This window comes from Sander vitreus, chromosome 1 (genome assembly GCF_031162955.1).
Source record: "Sander vitreus isolate 19-12246 chromosome 1, sanVit1, whole genome shotgun sequence".
Lineage (NCBI taxonomy): Eukaryota > Metazoa > Chordata > Actinopteri > Perciformes > Percidae > Sander > Sander vitreus.
In genome coordinates, this window is record NC_135855.1 from 2588403 (window position 1) to 2609166 (window position 20764).

A 20764-nucleotide genomic window follows, 5' to 3' on the forward strand; every position below is an offset into this window, starting at 1 on the left:
TATTCGCTCTACTACTGCAGTACTTTTACAGGGAAGTCTTTACATCTAGTACCATAATGAAACATGTATCACCTATTTTGTATTACAAAATATTTAATGATTGTACGAACAATGACCCAGTGAAACTACGGGTAGCTTGTGTGTGGCTGATCTAAAGTAACGTTTCAATGGTATTTCACAAAAAATTTGTTTTTTGAACCAATGATTGTGCAAGTGCAAGATTTCTTTAAAGATATGAATGCACAATGCAATGTTTTGAACATTGGACAGCCTGTGTTACAAGTGATGATCGTTTTGAGTTTTGTGTCTAGAGTTTTGAAAAATGACGTCAAGAGGGGCTTTCCGACTTTCCGATTTTTGCAGTTCTTAGAACTAAACGTTCCTAGAACACTTTTTTCGTTGTGTTCCGACAGGAAAAATTTGGGGATTTTTAAGTTCCTCTGGCTGCAGTAGTGTACTTTTTTAGCTCCTACTTCAGAGCAGGGTCTTTTCCCTTTTCCTAAGTGGACTTGATTGGTCGAACTTATAAGTCCCACCCACTGCCAAATCAGAAACTTGCAGACAGAGCAACAACCAACAACGGGACATTTTTAACAATTTTCACCATCTTATTCATCATTAAATTCACTTCTGACAACGTTTTAGGTGAGAAATTAACTGTTTAGATTTGGAATATAGGCAGTCTTGTGAAAATTGATGCCGAATTGACAATTTGCTTAAAAGTTTTCGGAGTTCAGAAGCTCGATGTAGTGAGGCGACAGCCAGCAAGCGCCTGCCCCAGCTTCTGGCTCGTCGCTGGGCCAGTCATGCTCAGACACCTCGCTGTGAGCTGGAGGTCTCTCAGACCGCTCTCGTAAATAAGAGGCTTTTATTTCGCTGTTGACGGTTCGTTTGTTTAAATATCACAACACATGTCCATCATAAGATTAACGGGAACCTGTGGTTAACTGTCTTTTCGGAGTTAAACTCCACAAGCGTATCCTGCGGCTCGCCGGCCGTCACACACACACACACACACACACACACACACACGTCCACAGCGCAGCAGCAGGCAGAGGCGGGGTCTGTTCCGAGTATAATAAAGCCCCGTCTGTGTTGAGCAAAACATTACATGAATTACTACGAGAATGGACGTGCATTTAATATAGGAAAAGTGCAAAAGTATTAGCATCATTTGTTGTTGTTGTATGTGGCGCTAAGGTCTAGTGACGATGCTATAAAGACCGTTGCCGTGCTTGCGTCACTCCCTTACCCCTCCTACCAGTCCCTATGGCCACTTGGCCAGTGGGAATGCAAACGGAAAAAAATATTTTGGGGGAGAGTAGTTCTTAGAACTGCTTAGAAGTGTACTTTTCCTCTAAAAAGTACAAGTACTATCCGGTCGGAAAGCACCTAAGGTTCTGAAATTAGTAGCAAAGTGATTGTACAAAACTGTAAATATATACTGAAATATAGTAGTTTTGCTACTGTTGTTTAATGTTGTGTTTTTTTGTTTTTTTTTCTGGGGGGGCGCTCGAAGGGGGTCTCGCCCTGGGTGTAATTCAATGTAGAACCGCCACTGAAGCCAATGTGCAACACAAGACATGTCTCCATGATTGTAGGCGGAGAAGGAGACAGCCACAAAGCCACAGCTGGCTTTGGCTTTTTGTGTTTTGTCACAACTGGCTATTAGTTAGTGTAACTGTCAACCTATAATTAAACAATGACGCATACTGCCTAATTCCACTGTAATCTAACTATAAAGCAAGGATTCTGTGTGTGTGTGTGTGTGTGTGTGTGTGTGTCCGTTGTCTTTAAATATCTCGAGAACCATTCATCCAATCTACTTCAAACTTGGCGAGGTATCGCTGGGTACCCAATAAACATGGTGTTTGGGATTTGGAGCAGTTTGGACTGCGTTAAATATGAATAAATATGAATAAATATAAATGAAACTAAGCATTTTGTAAGTTATTTTCAAGTACTATGGTTCTGGAGAAAGCTACAATCAGCAACACAGAAGGCCAAGCAGTTGGTCCAATCCACCTTTTGAACAGGCACTGCACTAGTTAAAAATGCAATTATTTGAACAGCTTTATGGAAAAATTATTCTCTGTCTAAATTGACAGATATTTTGTTTTCCAATAGCAATTTGGTTTACAGTCTGCATTTCAGTCATGAAACCAAGAGATGCTAAAGATTAATTTCCCCTTTTTGGGTACAAATCACTCTCTAACAGAGGAAAACATGATGCCGTTTTATTTCAGTTGGGCTTCAAAATGAGCCTATGCAACTTTTACTAAACAGCAGCCAATGTGGCCACAAGTGACGATTATTGGATAACGCTAAAGGATAAACATGGTATGAGATTAGCATCGGTAGAGAGGAGTCATAACGTCACTGAACTGACTCATACTTTCAGTTTTAATGCAATGCATGTTGCTAACATTAGCCACCACAAGGTACTGTTCATAACAGACCAAGTTAGGCTGTATCTGCTAAACCCCTGATTGAATTGAATTGAGCAATGGTGAATTTTGCTGCTAACGCGTTTACCTTTACATTTGTAAGAAGAAGATGAACTATCTTAACACAATTTGAAAGAGTCTGAAAAGAGTTTCATTCTTGGCAGAAAGGTAAATGTATGTTGTCTTAATTACTGATAATGGGATGTTGAAATCCCGCCGCCTGAACACAGTTGTCAGAGTGCTCGATATCTTGTATACAGCTGATCAGAACCTTAGCCATCTTGCTCAGAGTGGGCAGCTCCTAACCTCTTCACTGTGCAATCCCTACAATTAGACTCATCATCGCAAACAAAGGCAGCACACAGGGGCTCACAGAAGCCTGACGCTCTTCACTCAAGTGTCTCCCACAGCTGCCGATTCAGATAGAAATAGTCACTGAAGTGCTGGGGGATATGGTGTGGTGGGCTTGGGATTAACAATACTATAAACAAGTGGTTGGTGCAGTATATAATATATAGAGAGCTGAATCTCAACATATATTTGCTGTGGTTTCAGGCAAGTGAGAGAAAAAAACGCAGGCTCTTTTTGTTGTACACAGAGCTGTGTTTATAGTGGTGAAACATTTCTAGTGGGGATTTTATCTGTTACATCATCTAAAGAAACTATTAAATATCTTCTTACCAAAAGGGCAGGGTTCCGGAACCTGCGTTTTTATACAGGTTTAGTTTGATCCGCAGTTAAGACCGAGTGTTTTGCAGCAAGTCTGTGCCTGTGAAACAGACCTTCATTTTTGACGTTCCATTTTCTGACAGGGCTATTTGTGACTATTTCTGAGCTGTCTGTAATTATTACACTGGCATCTCATGTTCCTACCTGATAATGTTTCAAAAGTAAAAGGTTTTACCATTCCTTAAAAAAATGCCGACTCTATTTGATGACCTGATTTTTATGGACTCTTTCCTCCGTCAGAGTGAGGTTGCAGTAAGTTAGCCTGCAGCCTCTGCATCGAAACAGAAGGCTAGTACCATATGAAGATGATTCGCCCCAAGCTGAAAACATTACACAATGTCATCATGAACACAGCCTGTTCAGAGCCAGTTATGGAGGAGAGGCAGAAGAAGAGCAACGAGATTAAGGAAAGAGAAAAAAAAACAGCAAATAAACCAATCAGAGTATTTAGCAAATAAATTCAGCACCATCTGCTGCAACAGCTCATCGGAAGTCATCCTACATTGAGCTGCAAGACTACCAGGAAAAGCCATTTGGATCTCATTCATTTAGCTTCCCTCAAAACGCACTCGTGAGTAAAAAGAAGCTGGTGTCCAGACAATTTCACATCTGCTAATTGTGAGCTACACTGATTCACCAGATTTCATCTTGAGTATGGCTAACGCGCCACAGTTCAGAGATTGGACTGGAAAGCTATTGGAGAAATGTAAAGAACCGTCGGTCATTCTGCCAGGAAAAGACTTACTTTGCTGTGATTTTCTTTTTGTTACTCACCTTGGTTGTTTTTGATGGTGAAATTGGGGTTGTTGAGCATCTCCGGGACTAGACGGTAGTCAAAGTAGTGGCCCTGGATTGGGTCGTCTTTGTCCACCGCGCTGACAGTCTGGATCACCTGTGTTGAAAACAGAGAGACACGAAGATTTACAGAGGAGGGATCAAAGTCATTAGAGCAGTGGTGTCAAACTCAATTTCACTAAGGGCCACACTGGAAAAAGAGAATCATATCAAGGGCCAGACATGTATACTGTAGTTTATTGACATGCTTTTATTTATTCGGAAAAAATATCGCAATAAAACGGTCAAATATCTTTGACCGTTTTATTGCGTATATAGCTTCCACTCTTGAAGTTTGGTCGAAGTAAAGCCCTAAGAAAGTCAGCAAGAAAGTTCCTTAGCCATCATGGAGTTTAGCAAGTCAAGCAAAACAATCATTCTAATTGCATTTATAAAAGTAGGCTACCCGACTCACAACAACCTGTTTTACAGGTTCAAATATGTAAACTCACTGGTTGCAGCCCAGTCTCATGGCAGTTCGTGAAATGGTCACGTTATTGAGTCTATTGATTCATGCACTGAACACGTTAATGTCGTTATTTTCGTGTGGTGAGCACACATTTTCAAGTAACGTATTTCAATGGGAAGCATATTTCGTAATCACAGAACGATTACGGTAGCGAGTAGTATTGATAGGGCGAAAGTCCACGCAGGGAGGTTGGTCAGGTTGGTGGATGGGTCAAACAACACAGGACTTTCACCCAGGAGACCGGGAATCGCGCCCCGCGTGTTGCATTCCTTTCTGTGTTATTCTCTTCCTAACCACAACCATCCCGTGGTTGTCGGCGTCTCCTGCGTGTGACGGTTCCTTTCCCCGTTCTTCTTTTCCTAACCACAACTATCCCGTTGTTGTGGCCGGCGTGTGGCGTTTCATTTTCCCATTGTTGCGTCCTTCAGAGTAGCCCAGTGTCATGGCAGTTCGTGAAATGGTCACGTTCGAAAATTGTGACTTGTACACAAAATAAACGAGAAAATCGTGACCTGTACACGAATCAATGAATCAAAATAACGTGACCATTTCACGAACTGGCGTGAGACTGGGTTGCTGGTTGTGTGGGAACTTTTGAGTCTCAAAGTCGGCAAATCTTCCAAAATCTGCTTTGAGTGTCGCGCAATTACAGTTTGAAAAACTGTTTCCGGTTTTTTTGGTTTGCCGCACATCTAGGATTGTGTGAATGTATTGTGAATCTAAATGAATATGCGGGCCGGGTCAAAATTTGCGAGGGGCCGGATTAGGCCCGGGAGCCTTGCGTTTGACATGTGCATTAGAGAAAGGTAGCCTATTCATTACATGTGTTCATTACATGACATTTTTCCACCACAGATTGCCTCAGTCTAATACTGGCTGGATCACACCTGATGAAATACAGGCCCTATTCTTTCCTGGAGTTTGAGATTATTATTATTATTATTATTATTATTATTATTATTATTATCAATGAGGTCCTGTCTACTCTGGCACACTTTCAGGCTCCTGGCTCTATCTATTAATCTGTCATCATAGGTCTTATCGTGCTGTATGTCTTTATGATTGATTGGAAATTAGAATTCAGGCCCCGCAGGATGGTTTGCCTTTTTTTTTTTTTGGCTCCCCTTTTTTTCCCCCTCTCCTTTCAATAAAGCTCCCCAGTGTACATACACAGGTCCCCTGAATGAGGTCGATTGATGAGAAAGAGAATGCTAAGTACTTGTCCAGATTTTTTTTGGCTGGAGGAAGCATTGTGCCATCTGGAGGAGGACATGAAAGACAGTCTTGAATTATGATCCACTCTGATCAATCCTGACTGCTCTCATTTCCTCTTTGCTCCATGCACACTGCGTCAAGGGAGAGGACTGTTGCAGGGGGAGAAAAAAGGACTGCACTCCCACCTCTGTAGTTTCCCAGTGAAATAAATAGGCTATAATTCACTGTGGCCAATCATTACAGGGGAGGAGTGAGAGACAGAAAGAAAGAAAGCGAGAGAGAAAGAAAGATAGATCACTGGTTTGATGAATGAGCCACTTCTTTTCTTACCTGTCCAGGTTTTCCATTTTCACACAGAAAGGCCTCGTATTCGGTGGCAAACTCTGGGGCGTTGTCATTTATGTCCATTACTCTGATGGCCACAATCGCCCTCGATATCTGACTGTGGTTTCCTAATATACAGTGTGAAATAAAGATAGATAGATAGATAGATAGATAGATAGATAGATAGATAGATAGACAGAAAAGGGGAGAGACAAGAGGAGATAAATAAGCAAAGACAATGAGCAAAATATAAAACTGGAAGAAAAAAAACAATGTTACGTGTGAAATCCCAGGCAAATTCTGTGACCTAGTTTTAATTTCCTTTATTTTCCATCTTTATTTCACCCTTCATTTCCTGAGCTGATGGGAGGACAGATGATAAGCCACATCAATCTACATTTCAGCCGGAATAAGCGATGCAAAGCAGGATTCGAGGCAACAGAAAAAAAGAAGAAAAAAATCCCATTCAAAGTGCTTTTGAAAATCCCCTGTACACTGCAATGTTTAAAACATGAGGGTTAAAGTCATGCATATTAATGAGTCATTGGTAACTAAAGTCGAAAAAAAGACAATAAAAGGCAGTTTAATTAGATTAGATTTTGATTGTAATTATTCATCACTGGTAATTGACAGTCCCTTTCGAGAGTCCTCGCGAACGGTTGTATTTATTAATTAGTAGCAAATGCCAACTTTTGAAGCAATTATGTATTAATGTTGTCCCAAGAGGGCTGTGTCACTGTGGCCAATGACACTGGTGTGTTTTTATTTTCTCTTCTATTGATTGATTTATTAATTTGGTTTCGTGAAGCTTGCTCCTGCTGTCACATTATAAGAAGAATGAGTGGAAAGTGCATTGACTTGATGCTTAGACAAAAACCTGAGATTTCCCGAGCAGTGAGGTTGTCTCTCATGGTAGCCAATTGCAAATGGAGAATCAAGAGTTTTATTTCCCTTTTAGCAAATGGAGTTTTAAATCAAAGTAATCTTGAGAGTGTCAACTGTTTGGTTTAAAACTGGTTTTAAAGTGAGGCTGAACAGCAGCCACTGTAATTACAACATAATGGCAAATTGAATTTGCCTTCATTTCCCAAGATCCTCCTTAAAAAAGATGTTTAGTTGATATGTTTAAATGTAGTGTAGCAGGAGCACAAGCAGAAAAAGAGTCATTAGGTCAGCAACTGTACTCAAAGTCAGTAGGAAAGCATCTATCTAAAGTTTGCTAACATTAGCTAATGTTAGCAGCAACTGGTCATAGCAGACCACATGGAGCTGGAGCAGCAAAATCCTGAATCCTGTGTAATGAAATGCATTTGAATTCAATTTTGAATTTGCAAGAGGATTTGTGGTATTTCTTCTTTAAAATATCTCACTTTAACTGGTACTTTTCCAGACAAATGTTTGTGTTTTTGTCTTTATTAATTTGCCATCTGGCTACCACCTGCGCATTTACAGAAATTATGATTCATGTGCATTGTCCTAATAAAATAAATGAATCTTAAATAGTTCAAAGTCTTTATTATGGTTTATTTTAAATAAAACCTTAACATTGAGCAGTGGACAGGATGCCCCAGAAAACCAAGGCCACCAGACAGGCTAGGAGACGAGTTGAAAAAGAGGTAAGCAGTGAGGAGAGTGGAAATTGACAGTTTGATAGACAGTGATAGATGGATTAGGGCAGAGCGAGAGAGGGACACAGAAAGCCCCCCCCTCCATCCCCCACAAAAGTGACTTTCCTCCGGCAGCAGACAGGGAATAGAGTCTGATTAGTCAGATGTCAACTGGTGCGAGGCGGCAGAACGCGCCTCCGTTTGGGTGGCAAATGGCATCGGGATAGAACTGGGAACACATCTATTCCTCTTCACGCCAGAGAAGACACCGGCTTCCCTCCCATCCGTGAAGAATAGCAAAACTGCCGTATTTATTTTGGCAAATTCCCATTAGGTGGTCTCAGAGATGCCACTATCTCGAGCCACAGTTACTTTGCCAAGAGGCATGAAAACATCCTTTAAATGTATGGGTGAGAGGAATGACAAGGCAACCGGCTTATCAAATGAGAAATATTCAATTCCTCCAACGGGCTGCTACAATGGTGGGATTTGTCTGTGCCGCGTGGCCAAAACATTATGACAGCGTTTGGGCTTTAATTTATTCTGACAATTAATGTGTGTTTGCTTTGATTAAGAAAAGAAAGGAACAGATAGAGGATGAAACAGAGAGAGAAGGAGAGGGAGATAGAGTGGAAGAGGACAGGGACAAAAAGTTACAAGCTGTGTACATTTCTATTCCAATAGCTTTAAGGGCTACATTAAGCTTTATCACAACATACAGCCCCCCTAAAACAATCTGTATGCAAATAAAGCCTTACATCTGGTTTGAGCTGTTTGTAGCTCTGCCGGCAAGATTTTCTACGCAGTCAGTGTGTTTTGCGGTTCGCAGATGTTCTTTAATCTGTAATGGATGCTGGCGTTGGAGCAATCGACTCTGGAGCATGTCTTTAAAACTGTTTATTTGATACATCTTAATGTTCTTGCACTTCCACAAATTGACTACTGAGCTGTTTAATTCAATCAAAACTCAGCAAATTAACGTATTTAATGCCTCTGTGGATTCAAATGCTAATTGTTTGTGCCATACTCTCGGAGCGATTAAAAACGCTGGATTACAAAGCGCTATACTGTTGAACAGAGGATTGTGTATAGCAGGTCAGTGATTCTTTTGACGGAGACAACCCAAGAAGTGGCTCAGGAGAAGGAGATATTGTACGTGTCTCCCTGCAGTTCTCAGTTTTTAAACCCTGCATGCCAATGAATGCCTAATGGTATGTTGAGTTTCAAAACAGGACATTACAATTCACTAGGAACGGTGTTCACATCAGGGGGGCAGAGCAGAGTCAGGAGAGGTTACTTACTGACTTCTGTGGCCGTTACTGTTATGTTGTGCCACATGTCCGTCTCCCGGTCCAGCGGTTTGGCCAGTGTGATCTTCCCATCGTCCACGTTGATGTTGAACTGCCTCTCAAGGTCCGTGTGCCGATCGATGAAGTACCTGCAAAGACAATCAATCATCAGAATCTTTATTTTTTTTAAGATAATTTTAGCATTTTGGGCCTTTATTTGATAGGACAGCTTAGACATAAAAGGGGAGAGAGAGGGGGAATAACATGCATCAATGAAGGGCCGCTGGTCAGATTTGAACCCGCTGCTGCAGCGAGGACTGAGCCTCTGTAAATGGGGCACACGCTCCACCAGGTGAGCTACCCAGGTGCCCCTCCCCATCAGCAGAAATTTGAGCCAAAACTCTTTAGCGACCAACCACTGCAGGATCGTTTGCAACCCATTGGGTGTTGTGGCTAACGTTGCTATCCATCAAAAGATATTTATAGATGAAAGCACGGCAAAAAAACAGTTGGAAATCAATAGTTATCTAAGGAATAATTGCAGCCTTCACATGAGCAGCAGGGGGCATTAAAGCCTGATAAGGTTTCAAAAAGCCCTCCCCCACAATCACAGCGACACCTCCCTCCCGCAAAATAGACCATTAGTATGAGTTATGTCAGGGTAAGAGATGGGGTGTTGTTAACCCTGTTTGTGTGTTGTTAACCCTCTCTCAACACTCAATGGTCCCCAAAGGCTTTGCATTAATGAGTTAGGACAGCATTGTGTCACACAACGGGGGGGATTGGGAGGGGGGGGGTTATGGATCTAATGAAGATGAACCAATGACCGGCCTGTCATGTTAGACCTTGTCTGACCTTTAGTTAAATGATTGTGTTTGCTTTTCAAGCCACTAGCCACTTTTTGGTCCGAGTCAACAAAACCACACACTTTTAACACTAATCAAAAACTGTTGCAAAAGATACATTGGCGAAGCGTTCCTTATCCTGATTCTGTTTTCTCTGTGACCCTTCCCGGGACACACTGACTTTTTGTGAGAAAGCGTTAAGAATGCAGTGGCAAGACCAAAAACTCCCCAGAAAAAAAACCCCAAAAAACTCCAGCAGCGAGTATGAAATTGGAATGCACATAAAAGAGAATTTCTCCGTCGCCACTTGAAGCTGTGAAATCGCTCTTTCATGTTGCCACTCGCACAGCGCCAATTCTTGGGACAAGCCCACACAAAACGGACTAAAAAAAGAATCTGTCATTATGGGTCATCTTTGGTTTCACACGTTTCATTTGCCATTATGCGTGACTGTCATAAACATCCTACTCACCTAAAACACTGGGCTGCAGTGATTCAAGTGAGCTAAATACACCGTGTACCGCACAAGTGTTTCCATCACTTCAGGACTGTCTCTGTTCCTTTCTCTCTCTCTGTCTCTGTCTCAGTCTCACAATCTCATCCCCCTCTTACTCACTCAACAGTCAGACGTTTTTATTTTTTATTTTATTTTCCACCCAGCTGGGTCTCTAGCTCTTCCTAATCCAACCCCCCCCCCCCCCCCCACCCATATCTTTGCAGACCACTTCCCCACACAGACATCCCTCGGCCACCAGGCGCCCCCGCTCACACTGTCTCCCTTCCTTCGTAACCCTGGGTCTTGTAACAGTGGAACTGCTCATCCCTATCAGTGCAGACCTGTTGGCAGGAACCCTACAGTGTCTCTATGAGAGAAAGAAGAGAGAGGGAGGAAGGAAGGGAGGGATACAGAGGGATGGAAGGAGAAAAAAGAGAAAGAGCACCAGAGAAAGCCAAAGACAAAGTCACAATAACAACAATTTATATGAAGGAGGGTGGCTGCTCATACAAGAATGATAGGAAATGAAATAAATAAAACACTGGCCCAGATTTCCAATTGTTGGGGAGATGTACCGAGCCGTGACATTTCCATTTTTGAGATGAAATGGTGTAAAATCCTCTAGACGCCGGGCTGGGAGAGGTCCATGAGGACCCCCTATCCCCCCTCCCTTTCTTTCTCTCTTTTGCCCTGCAGACGCAGCGCACTTTCAAGACAGGCAGACAGCAGCAAACCACCTGGGAGCAGCCTCTCTCCTGCAGACTGAGTGCATTCCAGTCAAACTCTGACAGCCTCACGTGGAATCGCGGGGAGACAGACCCTGAAATGTTCTGCCACCTGTCACTCAAACTGACAACGTGATGTGAAAAGAATTAAAAGCAAATAAAAAATGATATCCAGCGTTATACATGCGTGGTTCTCCTGAGTGTGATGCGAGGATCTGTGCAAATGTGTGAGCGTCGTCTCGTTGCAGCTTCGCTTTACTTTTCACAGGCCTTTAAAGGGGCTGACATCAGTATAACGGTTAAACATGGCGGAGAGGTCCTTTATGCCAAATATAAGAAAGAAATAAAGCATTCTTAAAACTGATGCGACAGACATCAAAATATATTCAACCTCTATACGAAACAATAGGCTAACATAATAAAATCGGCTAATCAAAATGCATTATGTGTGACAGAAGCTGTTCCCTGCATAAAAAAAGATAACCATAAGCTGTAATCAGTGATTACTAATGCTCATTTATGGTCCTTTGGTGCATTAATGCGGTGTCTCCGCACTGCATCACCTGTCAATCAAACAGTGTGTCCAGGACATCTTCTCTGCTTGCGTTTCTGTGGGTGGTAATCCTTTAGCCTCTTTAGTGCCGGTGGCTATCATTGCTCATGCTAACTACCCAGTGGTTTTTCTTTTCCATCACATGTGTGTCAAAGAATTTTCTCTAGGAAAGATGTACCAGACCGTTGGAGACCAAGTGTAAAGGCTTTCAGCAACTACATGTGCAATAACAGCTTAACCCTTGTGTTGACTTCTATTCGACCATGTACTTCTGAAAATCAAAACTTTTTCTGACGTTTTGCTCTTTTATCAACACTTTTGTCTCTTTTTTCAATGTTTTAGGGTCTTTTTTTTTTTACGTTGAACGCTTCTTTTCACTACCATGTATAAACACCACTAACACCAACTTATTACCACATTTACTACATTTTTGGAATTCATGGTCAATAAACCCCATTTATAGGAAATTATACATAATTCTTGAGTTAAAAAAGCCGAAATAAGAAATTATTTAGACTCATATTAAATGAAGGATAATTACAGAAGGGTATATGTCAACGTTCAGTCAGTTTTTTGTTATTTTCAAATGCAATTTTCTTTTTTATAAAACGCACAAAAGTCAATGAAAGTAGAGATCCGATCTGTTGTTGTACTTGCGAAGCGCGATGTGTGGAATCATCTATGTAATTTTTGGGTAATTAAAATTAGGTAGTTAAAAGGAAACATATTTCTGATATAGACATTTTGAAAAATGGGTCAAATTTGACCTGAAGACAACACAAGGGTTAACTGCAGTTAACACAAAGCATCATAAACATTTCTTAGTATGGCATAGTCTTTTATCTTAAATGTAATGTTAGAATGAATAGAACATAGAAACTCATTTGCACTGCAATGTTCAATATCAGAAATGAAATCACACTTTCTGTCTGACCATAAAAGTTGTGTCCCGACAGGGGAGTCCTGTGTGAGCGCTTTACACTATAATAATATCAGAAATGTTATTAATGTGACTCATTGAACAAAACACCGTTCCTAAATTGTAACATTTGTATAGGTTGGTGCGGATGTTCGTGATACGATGGCAGGATGTGTGTTGAACTAAAAGACACACTGCGAGATGGCCCTTATACATCTCTCGGATGGATAAGGGCATCATGTGACCGGCAGAGAGTTCCAATTTCACTGGGTTTTTTTATGTTCAATTTGCTTCAAATTTTTTTGTAAATCTTGTATGATTTACATCATAAGTTCTCTGAGAGTCTTTTGTTTTTTAAAGATATTTTTTAGGGATTTTCCTTTATTTAGAACAGCTGAAGAGAGAGAGGGGGGGATGACATGAAGCAAAGGGTCTCCGGGGGGATTTTGAACCCGGGCCACTGGCAAGGACTGAGCCTACATGGGGTGTGCACTCTACCAGGTGAGCTAGAGGCCGCCCCCTCTGAGAGTCTTTTTTATATCCATGCAAAATTGGTATCGTAACTTAAATGTTCCTAACCTAATTCATATTGAATCGAACTGGAAATGTAATCGAACCGGGACCTTGTGAATCGGAATTGAATCGATTTTGAAAATCATTGACAATACCCAGCCTGAATGACTATTATTTTCGTCACTGCTGTACTTGAATTTCTTGTTACTACTATCTGCCGTCATGTACTCGGTACGTGCTGCGTTTTATCTCCGTTAGAGTGTGAGCGTGTGACTGAGTGCCTGTACAAGTTGGAGGGAGAAGAGGTGAACAGATCCAGAAGAAATGTATCATTTTATTTTTTTCCTGCAGAGAACAAAATGCCTCTGTGACATTCCTGCTTGTTATCAGGTCAGTAATTCCACTAGGACCATGTAGAACTCATTTTTGCCGCCCCCTGAATGCTGACCACTCGTGTTTCAACACTACATTGTATTCAGGTTGGCCTACCAAGAATGTGATTTTCCTTGAGAGTTCAAAGTAAATCATGAATAGCAAAATATCAAGTCCTGCGTAATGTACCTTCTTGACATCAAATTTCCATCCCCTTTACATGACTGCTTGTATTACCATATGCAGCGTGTTAGCTGTCAGCTGCTAAAACAACATAAGGAATTCTGCAGTAAGAAATGAGCTTTACAGAATTCCATTACAATTGCCCTTAACCATGAAAGCAAAAAAAAAGAAGAAAGGGGAAAAAACTAAGAATGCGTTTAAAATCCAGTGCAGATTTGTGGTGAGAAGAATGCTTGTGACAGTATCAATATTTTGGACTTACATACAGTCACAGCTACACTATGAACATAGCAGTTTGTGTCAGACAGCCATGGTGACTGCCAGATGACACATTGCTTTTTATTTGTGATCAGTCAGGTAGAAAACGACAGAGCACTGGCTCCAGAGAGAAGCAATACTGAGGGAGGATTTCACGGAGTGTACCTGAAATGTTGTTGGTTGGATGCATTAAGTACAGCTAAGGGCTTGTTTGTCTCCTGAGTGCAGAGGACATGGCAGCCCACCAGAGCACTCGCCCCAAGTGCTCTAGACTCAGACTGGTTCAGTCTGGTCCCGCTGCAGGGGGGGTGGGGGGATGGAGAGGGATTCTAATCAGAGGGGTCGATTGAGAGATTGTTCGGCGGTAGGCAGGAGAAAGTCCACGCTCCATCTGCTATTACTGCTGCCACTTCTCCTCTATAGACCCACCTTCACTAACTACACCTTCATTCTTTTTGGGAGCACCTTCTCTTACCAGTCTTTGAAGCAGAAAGTTAAAGAATAAGATGGAGAGAAAAAGAGACAGGAGGGAGGGAAGAATGAAAACTGTAGGCTGATATAAAAATAATTTACGGGTAATTCAAGTGTAAAGATCTGAATGGGTTGGCTGATTCGTTTTCTGGACAAATATTGAAATATATACCAAATAGTTAGTTAATAAAATACTTATTTTAAATCAGTTTCACAGCTGGACAATAACATCTTTTCTCAAGTAACAGGCCTGTCCACGTGTTTTTTATTCACCGTTTTGTGTTACCTTACCTAAATATAGACCATAAGACAGTATTTGCATTTAGAGCTGCAGCCATTCGTCGATTGATGAATTAGTTCATCAAAAACTCAAACAATTTTCTGGTTCCAGCTTAATTAATAATTGATAACTGCAGCCCTGTATGTCCTGCAAAGTCTATTTATTTGGCTCATTGTTTATGGCTTAATGGCTTATTTGTAAGAGGCATTATTGAGGCTACAGCCTTCTGTTAGCCAGTATATCTGGAAGGATTACAATCTTCCAGACTGTAATCATTCTCTCAGCCTGAAGCTCAGAGTTACAGGGTAATACAGAAGCAGTAAAATCAAACGGTATTTGGTGAGGGTGATGCGCCCTAGTAAAGCCCTCCATGACAATAGTTTGTTTCATCTCATCCCCCCAACAAAGCACTTGACCTTTGTGATAGATCACGCTCATCTTGAACATTTGTGGGGGGGCGTTTGGACTTCAAAGAAAATCACATGTTCCGTGCAAAGCAATTTGTTGTGACAAAATGCAAACTGGCAAGAACATGTCTGGCTGTGTGTGTAATCTTTGAGCATTTTTCCCTCCGTGCTGATCAGTGGCTTTACAGGAGTTGGCAGAAGATTAATGCAGCATTCTCTTAGCCACTTACAACTTCCTCTTCTTTCCCCTGGAGAATAAAATGAGCTGCACTGTATAAATATAACAGTTCTTTTTTTTTATTTTCAAAAGGGTCTATTCTGTTGCTCAGACTGTAGTGGGACTGTTTGGGGCCTGACAGTCGCACTATGGCTGCACAATTAAACACAATTTTATCCAAAACACAACATGGACTAGTGCAATATCCAAATTGCAAAGGGGACGCAATATTTGTTAAAGCAAACAAACAATCAAACCATTCTGAATGAAGTATCGTGGTGCTGCAGAGACGTCCTGGCCTACAAATCCTATCCTACAGACTGACAAAAAATTTTTTTTTATTTATATTTAATATTTGTTTTGTACGGATCCTTGCAAAAATCACACCATAATCATTTACATTTTTTTCATTTAACTATTTTTCAATGACAACGAGAATAATGATACAAAAAAGGTAATTCCCTCCAATATCGTGGATCATATCGCAATCGCAATATCAGTCAAAATAAAGCAATTTACATATTTTCCTCATGTCGTGAAGTCCTAAGTCGCACAAAGCCCATGAGCAACAATCAATTCTGAAAATGATTCAGTGATCACGCTGCATAAAAAAAGGTTACGCACTAAAGCTTTAAAAACTGAGCACTTTGAGAGTAAGCCAATGACCTCAGGAGAAATGAATAAGCAAGACAGAGAGATGTAGAGTGCAAAGAGCTGAGTGACCTGGTGCATAGAGGTGGCAGCCTACAGTATGACTTAGTTCCACTGCATCGTGCTCAAAGCATTTAACATGGGAGTAAAACAGGATGTTGATATCTGGACAGTATCGCAGCAGCAAATGTGTGAAGAGATCCTGTCAGCAGGGTGCTGCCATCTGCATGCACACTCATTCATTATTCACTCACTTTTTCTTTCAATAATGATGCACTGAAGGAGGCTAATAACAAGAATGTAGGCAAACGTAACTAGCTATTAATACTGCACACAATTCAGAAGAAAATGCTATTTTGAGGATATGAAATGCAATGAGAAGCTAAACCAGGCTTTTTCCACTTAATATTAACCCCCCACACACACTCATTTACAATAGCAGCCCTGTCAATGTCTGTTTCCTTCATCATATTTATTTAAATAAAGACCAAAAGATTTGCATTTAGAGCTGCATTAATTGATTTGTTGATCTGCTGGTTCATCATTCAGGTCCTTTTTAAATCAAACACTAGAACAATTGTTTGGCTCCGGCTTCTCCAGTGTGACAACTTACTGCTCTTCTCTGTTTCATATCATCGTAAACTAGGGCTGGGCAATAAATCTATATTATATCGACATCGTAATATGAGACTAGATATCGTACATAATATGGTAAGTGTTATCTTTTCCTGGTTTCAAAAGCTGCATTAGAGTAAAGTGATGTATTTTTATGAACTTAGCAGACTGTTCTAGCTGTTCTATTATTTGCCTTTACCCACTTAGTCATTAAATTTACATATCTGATGATAATTTATCAAAAATCTCATTGTATAAATAACCTTTTGTTAAAGCACCAATTGTCAACCCTAGAATATCGTCGCAATATCGACATTGAGGTATTTAGTCAGGAATATCGTGATATTTGATTTTCTGCATATCGCCCAGCCCTATTGTAAACCTTCTTTGTTTCATATCATTGTACACCTCCGTGGCACAAGATGCACTCTGGAGTTACGCAGCGAGATCTCATCACCTCATCCACTCCAGGTAGATATATACCTTGGCATCATCCTAGTTCGTATGGCATTGCACACGCTGTAAACACACGGTGGTATTGCTGACCCCAAAGGTTTCGCCTACCACTCTGTGCTCTGCTAGAGCACAATTGTAATACGCTTCTCGATTGGAACCGGAGGGCCATGGCTTATCTGGGTCAAAGGACGGCCAATCAAATTACACAACAGGTCAAATCCGAAAATGCTTCAACCAAAGGGTTTCCGTTAAGTGTCTCTTAACCATGATCTTCCAGAACAGTTTGGAGCGCTCTCGTTCCCACAACACAGGCCGCCTCCGTTGTCGTTGGGCATTTACGTGCATCTGCATCATCATAGCAATGTGTTGATAGCGTCGTTGTTTTCTTATTATAGCTTGATATGTCGCTATCAGCTGGCACATAAACACTATTACAACTTGTGCAATATGAATCATTTGTAGGTTGACGGTGCGATCCATTTTGTCTGGCAAAATCTGTTTTGAATCTGCTATTCAGTGCGAAAATAAATGGAAACACCATAAAATGTCTCAAATCAATTCGATGTAGCAATTTGACCGCAAAACAGCATGTGATGTCATTACGCACAGGTTTTTATTCGCTTTAAGGCCGTTGGATGGAAACATACTTTCACCAGATTTATTCTCTTGAATTTCTGATAATTCGATTGGCAAGTGGATAGAAATTAAGCTATTGTAAACTTTCTCTGTTTCATATCATTGATAATTAAATATCTTTGGGCTTTGGACAAAGAAAAAGACATACGAAGACGCCACTTGCGCAAAATTCAGAAGAACATTTTTGTTAGATTAAATTTAATGATATACTGGACTTTTATGCATTATTCATGCATTTAGGATGTAAAAATAAATAAATAAAAAGCAGTAATTTATAATACAAGCCCTCTCTGTGTCTGTTTCCTTCATAATTTTTGTTACTTCAACTAAAGAATGACCAAAAGACTATTTAGCATTTAAGAACTTGTTTGATGAAGTTCATTATTCAAGTAGTAGTTGATCAGCAGCGGTTTTGACAATTGGCTAATCATTTACTTTTTACTTTTACTTATTAATTCAGCTATCACCCTCTAACAAACACAGACTTGCTCAACAAACATAGGAGCTCTGCCAGGACACAAAATAAGGACCGAGAGAAGCAAAAGATGCCATTACACTTGAAATATAATTCTCTTTTTTTTTTACCAGGATAGGGACATCATGCAACCTCAGGGCTCAATTCCTCCTGGCAATCTCATCACTAAACATGAGGATGCCACCAGAAAAGGAAAAAAAAAAGAAAAAAGTAGAATGAACCAGCCTTGCTCTATAGCCTCAACCAATCTATGAAACCCAGCCTACTCTGTGCTCGCCATGCAATTACACACAACCTGTTGAGTGTTGTCCCGGGAATGCGGTCAGCAAGTCGCTGGAGAATTAATGAAATGCCAAGATGGAGGGAGAGAAATTGCCTGTATAACCTATCCACAAGGTGCCCTTGTGGTATTTCCAAGAATAAGTCACACAAGAGGAGAATATAGCAGGGCTGGGCATACATTGGAAGTGAAAGTTGTGCTGCCTTCAACTCATAATCTACTATTTTTACATCTGTGGAAATGAGAGCAACCATTGGGTTGCTTCCTCATTGTCAAAGACTCTACCGTAGTCTCCAAAGGTCACAGTCATGAGGAGATTTAATTGCATGCCTTAGTGTCAACCCTTTTATTAAAACAACTCATTATATTCTGAAAAAGCTCATTGTTAACCTATACTCCCCATCACTTCTTGACGTTACACTAAAGAGCTTTTTCTTTCTTAATTTATTTCTTTTTTGTTACATTGTATAGTAGGGTTGGGCGAAAACATTTTTTTTTGTTGGGACAATTTTAAAAATCAATTATTTTCCCCAGAATCAATATTTTTTGAGATAATTTTGGGGGCATTTCTGCCTTATTTGATAGGACAGCTTAGATATTAAAGGGGATAGAGAGGGGGAAGACATGCAGGAAAGTGCGGCAGGTCGGATCTGAACCATGCATTCCTCTGCGTCAAGGAATAAACCTCTATATATGGGCGCGCGCTCTACCAGGTGAGCTCCCCAGGTGCCCATTATTTATTTATTTTTTACCAATGATTCACCTAAATATTTTCTGTTTTTACGGTACCGCAGTTGGTGACTACATCATATGTTTCCAGCAAAACAAACCACAAAAAATGCATGTTATGTACTTCTTTACAAATTAAATAAATATCAGACTGACTGAAATGTGATGTGCATTTTTCTAGAAAACAATTACTGTTTAGGAATGTTTATGTAGTGTCTCTAGAATTGTATTATTTAGCTTTTGTTTTTGTTAAAGAAGGTAAAGAAAATCACAATACTCAATACTATCCAATTGCAATACTTCTAAAATCGCAATGTATGCAAATCGCAATACAAATCCAAACAGCACACATGTATCGTGAAAGAATCGAATCGTCCCAGCCCTACTGTCAGTTAATAGCAAATATGTAAGCAGTAAAGGTTGAACTCTCTGTAAACTGCATCCACTCTCTTACCTGACAAGGCTTCCAGTAGAGTCTGGGTCCCTGGCATTGACTGTCCCTATGACCGTGTTGATGGGGGCGTTCTCATTCACTTCCAGTAAATACACTGGTTTGACGAAAACAGGAGGTTCGTCTGAGTCTTCTATCACAATCTTTACTGTAGCTGTGTCCTTGAAGGGCCCACCACTGCTGGGCTCCGAGCGGATGTTGGTGGCTTCAACCTTCAGAGTGAAGGCTCTCTTGCTCTCGTAGTCCACAGGCTGTAGGGGGGACAAAGACACAGGTGGTCAAGGGCTGCTTCATTGTCCAGAAGAGGTATTATCCTGCTTTCTGACCTGTCCAAATCACACATGTACAATCTAGGCCTAGTGGTACATTTACTCAAGTATTGTAGTGTTGGGTATTGTTTGGGTTTTTCCAATACCAGTGCTAAAACAATACTTTTAAAGCGGGGCTGGTGCCTTAACAATAAACAAAAGACAATTGGAGACAATAAAGTTGTCTATTGCTAAGGCCATATGGTCAAATTTAAATAATGTGTTTGAAATGGAATAAAAATAACTTATTTCACTAGTCAATTGATGTTAAACAACAAAAAGCACAGTGAAGTCCCATTGGTGTTGTTTCTCCTTTCTCTGCAAAGTGCAAATTGGCATCTGTGTCTTTAGCTGCAGACTGTTGTACGTCTCGGTGTTGGACGTTAGACCGTGTTTAAGTCAGCCAGTAACTAACGGTAGTTAAGATTACCTGCTGCCAAGTGTAATGGTAACTAGCGCCACTTGCAGTGATGCTTCTGTAGTCTGTAACGTCCGTTTCGGAGCACCAGAGAGCAAAGCAGGCATTTAAGTAGCACCAAAATAAGGCATCAAAATCTGGGTGGTCATTTGATCCGGCAGATACCGGTCGCTTGTTTCGGTAACCAACTCTACTTCAATATGTTCAAGTCATTCTATCGTATACTTCTACTGCAATGCATTCCAGTGGAAAATAATGCACTTATACTCTTCACGTTGATCTGACAGGTAGACAGATTTTACATGCAAAATATAATGTAAGAGCAACTTATAAAATACTGCATCTGTACTTTTATTTAAAACCATTGAGAACAGAGGAATTATACTTTTTTTCTGTTATTGCTACTTTATTTTTAGTATTTCTTTATTTTTAGTAACGCTATTGAAATCATATTTATTTTTTGTTAATTTAAACATCATGAGGCATACTGTTTTGAGATGCATCTTCACAAAGATGCTACACAGAGAAATTAGCATTTACAGTAATGTGAATTGATTGTGTCATTGGCTGCAATTCAAACTTAATGTTGTGT

The 20764-nt window shown here is 40.5% G+C and overlaps 1 protein-coding gene across 2 annotated transcripts in view; it reads right to left on the bottom strand.

The window, feature by feature from the left end:
* Positions 1-20764, bottom strand: part of cdh8 (cadherin 8) — a 109483-nt gene that overhangs the window by 5342 nt on the left and 83377 nt on the right. Inside the window, exons 6-9 of one of the 2 annotated variants that reach the window (XM_078256547.1) lie at positions 19450-19697; positions 8927-9063; positions 6025-6146; positions 3951-4068 (exon numbers count right to left, since the gene is read on the bottom strand). In XM_078256547.1, coding sequence (XP_078112673.1) covers positions 3951-4068; positions 6025-6146; positions 8927-9063; positions 19450-19697 — 625 coding nt within the window. Of the gene's footprint in view, positions 1-3950; positions 4069-6012; positions 6147-8926; positions 9064-19449; positions 19698-20764 lie in introns of both variants that reach the window. The other variant, XM_078256539.1, reaches the window with a different exon arrangement.